Below are 4,524 nucleotides of genomic sequence, written 5' to 3' on the forward strand. Positions count from 1 at the left end.
AAAGCATGCGTTTTCAGCAGTGAGCGTGGTGATTGTCGAACCATGCTTAGCCGAAAAAGAAAACTGTGTTGGGCCTAGTCTAGCGAGCCCATTTCTAGGCGTACACACTGCCACGTAGAATCACCATGTGTTGTGGAAGCCCATGACGTGACCAGCGCCTAAACCCCACAATTTTTTCCACTTCTAAAATCTCCGACGAGCTCCCTCCCCCCCTTCCGCCGCTTCTTCCCCGGCCAGCCGCAGCGCCACCGCCCGCCATGATGGGGAGCAGGGTAGCCGCGGCGCTGCTCCGCCGGGGCAAGGACCAGGCCTCTGCCCTGGCGACGATCCCTCGCCTCCCGAGGGGCTCTCCGGCTCCGTCCCCCGCTCCTCCTAGGGTTGGATCGGGCTCCTGTGGCGGCGCTGGCGGCCACCTCCTCCCTTCGCCTCACCCGCGGTCGAACGGCGGCTTGTTCGCCGCCTCCCGAGTCGCCTCCTTCCACGCCTTCCGCTCTCTCGCTCCCAAGGTGAGCGTTTCCCCGCCTCCCCCCATTCCTCCTCTGGTTCCTCGTGGTCATGGTATCGTTTTCTAGGCGACTGAGTCGCGGAAGAAATCTGTACGGTTCGAAATTCCAGGGGAATGAGCCGGCAGTGGCCACTTAGCGAGGAGATTTCTGTTTAAACTGGCATTAGTATCAGGAATTGTGTTTTTGGTTTAACATTTCATCATTCCCAAATTTGATTCATTTGCTTCATTTTAGAGTTGTTTTGGCCAGTGCACACGAAAAATGTCTACTGCGTCAGCAGCACTGAATCCAACGGTGGCAAACGCAGCAGCAAATTCGGCACTAAAGCTGCTCGTTACCAAAGGCCCTGGAGCGCAGAAGGCAGTTGGGATATGGCTCTTTGGATGTGCTGCCTGGGTATTCAGCATGGTCATACTTGGTGGAGTCACTCGGCTCACACGTTCAGGGCTTTCAATGACCGAGTGGAAGTTTGCTGGGGGGCTGCCTCCTATGTCAGAAGAAGAGTGGCTACTGGAATTCGAGAAATACAAGCTCTCGCCTGAATACATGAGGTAAGAATGCAATTGTTGCCTTCCGTTTACGCGTCATCTTGCCACAGTCAGCTATCGTCAAGGACTCACTGATGAAACTAAGTTTTCTGCACCATTGAGGATGCAATCCACTTAATTCTATTTTATTCAGTTTTTGTAGTCCTCTTAGATGACCCTGGCTTTCAAGGAAGTCCCTATCATGTAGCATTTCTGCTACTGAACTTTCACGTCTCTTGCTATAGTCCTTAACAAATCACATCTATTTATGAATCTGTGAATAGATGCTTACTACTTTATGCAAAACCTAAAATTAAATACAGTAGGTTCTGGGCAATGGACTAAAGTTATTTCCTTACTGGAGATGTTCCATAAGGATTGTTCGATTACATCACTTGCCCCACTATAACATTCCAGTAAGAACACCTTCTAAATTGAAAATCTTAGCACTAGCAAATTGTTATCAAGGTGTTCATAGAAGCTGTGGGATTTTTTTTTTTACTTTGCCATGTTCTCCAATCCAATTAGTCTTTATAGAAAAGTTGATATAATTTTGGTAATTACCTGTCAAAATAAACTTGATACTTGTTTTTGGTGAGGAAGAAGGCATAAGATTACTTTGGTTCTACTTCTGATATCTTTTCTTTCTCCCACTTGTGGAGAGTCGCATCTAGTTTTCTTTTCCCATGTTTCCGCTAATGCGGCAGCAGCATTCCATTAACATATGCAGGGTGAACAAAGGAATGAACCTTGAAGATTTCAAATTTATCTACTGGATGGAGTATGCACACAGAATGTGGGGAAGAGCTTTGGGTTTTGTATTTGCTGTTCCTTTTGGATACTTTGTTGCAAAAGGCTATGTTACACGCCAACTTGGCCTCAGGCTCTCTGCTCTTTTTGCACTTGGTGGTGGGCAAGGACTGATTGGCTGGTGGATGGTGAAAAGCGGTCTTGAGGTACTAATACGATGCCCTTGTTTTGTGCTGGTATGTTACTTGGAAGTTGACTATTCCTTCTTTTTCTCATATTAGGAACCAGCATCTGAGTATGTTGAACCAAGGGTTAGCCCGTACAGGCTGGCAGCTCATCTGACCTCTGCATTTGCTATATATTGTGGTATATTGTGGACTGCCCTATCAGTAGTGATGCCAGAACCTCCTGCTGAATCAATGAATTGGGTAAAAGGCGCAGCAAAATTAAGAAAGCTGGCAATTCCTGTCAGTGCCGTGGTAGGCATTACTGCCGTATCTGGAGCTTTTGTTGCAGGAAATGATGCAGTATGTGAACTCTTCCTTTCTGTTGCTGTCTGCTTAGCCTTCTTTTATCCTACACGTATGTGAACTATTTGTTATGACTAGGGGCGTGCATACAATACGTTTCCAAAGATGGGTGACACTTGGATTCCTGAAGATGTGTTGAGTATGGAACCTTTCATACGTAATTTCTTTGAGAATACATCTACTGTGCAGGTAACATTTTGCTCCACTCATGATAGGATTTTGTAGTTTTGAAATTTATGCTGTCTTAAACTTCTGTTATTAATTGGTTCGGATATTCATTTAGCTTCTTAATATTATTCGTTTTTGAAGAATTAACAACTGACCGGAATCACACATTTCTTCAATAACCAATAATAACTGTTATATTTCAAAATATGCATCAACCAACATTGCAACAAGTTTTGTTAGTATTATTAAGTTCTCGTGACAAGTTAAGTAATGCTTGTAGTACATCTATCATAATCTCCTTTTCATTTTGCAGAGACTGTAAAACTTCTTGAAATCCGTCATTGTGATTTATCCATTTTTATGACTGAACATGATCTTCGCATTTTGTAGCTCAATCACCGAATTCTCGCAACAACTACCTTATTGTCTGTGAGTGGCTTATGGTTGGCCGCAAGGAAAATAGACATGCATCCAGCAGTCAAGTCTCTGGTTGGGAGCACACTTGGGATGGCAGCTCTTCAGGTATAATTCACAAATCAAATCCTTTGGCTTAGTTCATGTTAAGATTATTTTGAATTATCAACGCAGTTCTTGCACATATATGTTAAAAGAATTAGAGTACATAACTTAATCTGTTTCACTGATGAAGTTATTTTTATCACATGAAAGGATATGTTAAGCATAATGTTTTGATAAAAAGAAGCATTGAATTTTTTTTGCCACCCATAGTAATAGGCAGCATGATTTTTTATGTAGGTTACATTGGGGATATCTACACTTTTGATGTATGTCCCGACCTCTTTGGGCTCAGCTCATCAAGCTGGTGCGTTGACGTTACTGTCACTGATGATACTTCTCACTCACACTTTAAGAAGACCATCACCAGCTCTCTTGAAGTCACTTGCATCCGCTGTGAAATCAACATGACACGATGCCATGAAATTGCCCTCACAGTGGCTATTTGATTTTTTTGTCCTTCTAACATTCATGGGTCCCTTATTTGCAGTATCTAACTATAGTGTTTGGTAAAAGAACAAATTCTTGAGTAAGTCGTCTTCATAGATTTGTAGCGGCAAATATTACAAACCTTCCCAAAGTTATCTTTTGTATATTGCAGTTTTTTATGCAATATTTCATTTGGGCATGCTGGCCAAAAGTGTGTACTCTGCTAGATGATAAGTGTCGAAGCTTAACCTATTATGTACGATAAGCTAAGAATTGTTGGTAGTCCACCTTAAGGCATATGCTTTGAATATGTGAGTTCATTATGTTTTAATCCACATTATGATCGATACAATGTCATATACTTTGCAATGTACACTCTGCCTGTGTTAATGTACGCTGTCGGTTTACATAGAAACAGTAGCACTTTTATGTTGTGATGATCCGTTGTTAGCTTGTGGCGCATGAAGGTACTGGGATGAGTATACATAGAACTCTGGACAAACAGGCCAGAAGTTTAGTGTCGGTAGAGAAGGGTGTGAAGTGAAGCAACAAAGGTGGATGTCGTGAGAACAATGGAAGTTTTTGTCTTTACTTTCATAAATAAAAGGAAGTGCACTCAGGGTGGTAGTTGGTTGTGGCAAAATGCCAGGATGATATGTTGGATCTCTCTGAACCCATTGTCATCATCACCGCCAGGCGACGATCTTGTAGTGCAAGGTCTCATATGACGTCGTAGATGCTGAAGCTAGCCCACGTAAACTATCACGTATACGTGTCTGTCGAAGCCTATCTATCTGTCGGCCCACCGACAACGGTGACTGCACGAAATGGTCGTGTCCGCCGTCCCGATCCAGGGGCAACAGAATCACGATTTTTATTTGTCTGAACAAATTCTCGAGCCAGGGGCAAGGTTCGTGAGGGAATGAGGGATGGTGGAACGAAGTGGATCTTCGCCTGCAGGAATTAGCTGAGGCTGTACAAAACGATTGTATTTCTTCCTCACCTCTTCATTATATGCTACATTAGTTTCAGTCATTAAGATTTAAAAAAATAAGTCAGACTATGTAAAGTTTGACCAAGTCTTTAGAATAAAAATAT

General features: G+C 43.1%; 1 protein-coding gene across 1 annotated transcript; it reads left to right on the forward strand.

The window, feature by feature from the left end:
* The first annotated feature begins 242 nt into the window (after window positions 1–242).
* Window positions 243–3,802, forward strand: LOC124677080 (cytochrome c oxidase assembly protein COX15-like). The gene is made up of 7 exons (XM_047213079.1): window positions 243–506; window positions 741–1,057; window positions 1,764–1,989; window positions 2,065–2,310; window positions 2,392–2,502; window positions 2,872–3,003; window positions 3,238–3,802. The coding sequence occupies exons 1-7, from the start codon at window positions 258–260 to the stop codon at window positions 3,406–3,408; spliced, it is 1,452 nt and encodes a 483-aa protein (XP_047069035.1). The 5' UTR covers window positions 243–257; the 3' UTR covers window positions 3,409–3,802.
* The last annotated feature ends 722 nt before the right edge of the window (window positions 3,803–4,524 follow it).

This window comes from Lolium rigidum, chromosome 1 (genome assembly GCF_022539505.1).
Source record: "Lolium rigidum isolate FL_2022 chromosome 1, APGP_CSIRO_Lrig_0.1, whole genome shotgun sequence".
NCBI lineage: Eukaryota > Viridiplantae > Streptophyta > Magnoliopsida > Poales > Poaceae > Lolium > Lolium rigidum.

What these genes read in the sequence shown, in the direction of transcription:
- LOC124677080 (XM_047213079.1), top strand. Translation starts at nt 258, where the DNA reads ATGATGGGGAGCAGGGTAGCCGCGGCGCTGCTCCGCCGGGGCAAGGAC. An exon ending in TCCGCTCTCTCGCTCCCAAG is followed by an intron (nt 507 to 740) that starts GTGAGCGTTTCC and finishes GCTTCATTTTAG; the next exon opens with AGTTGTTTTGGCCAGTGCAC. An exon ending in TTGTTGCAGGAAATGATGCA is followed by an intron (nt 2,311 to 2,391) that starts GTATGTGAACTC and finishes TGTTATGACTAG; the next exon opens with GGGCGTGCATACAATACGTT.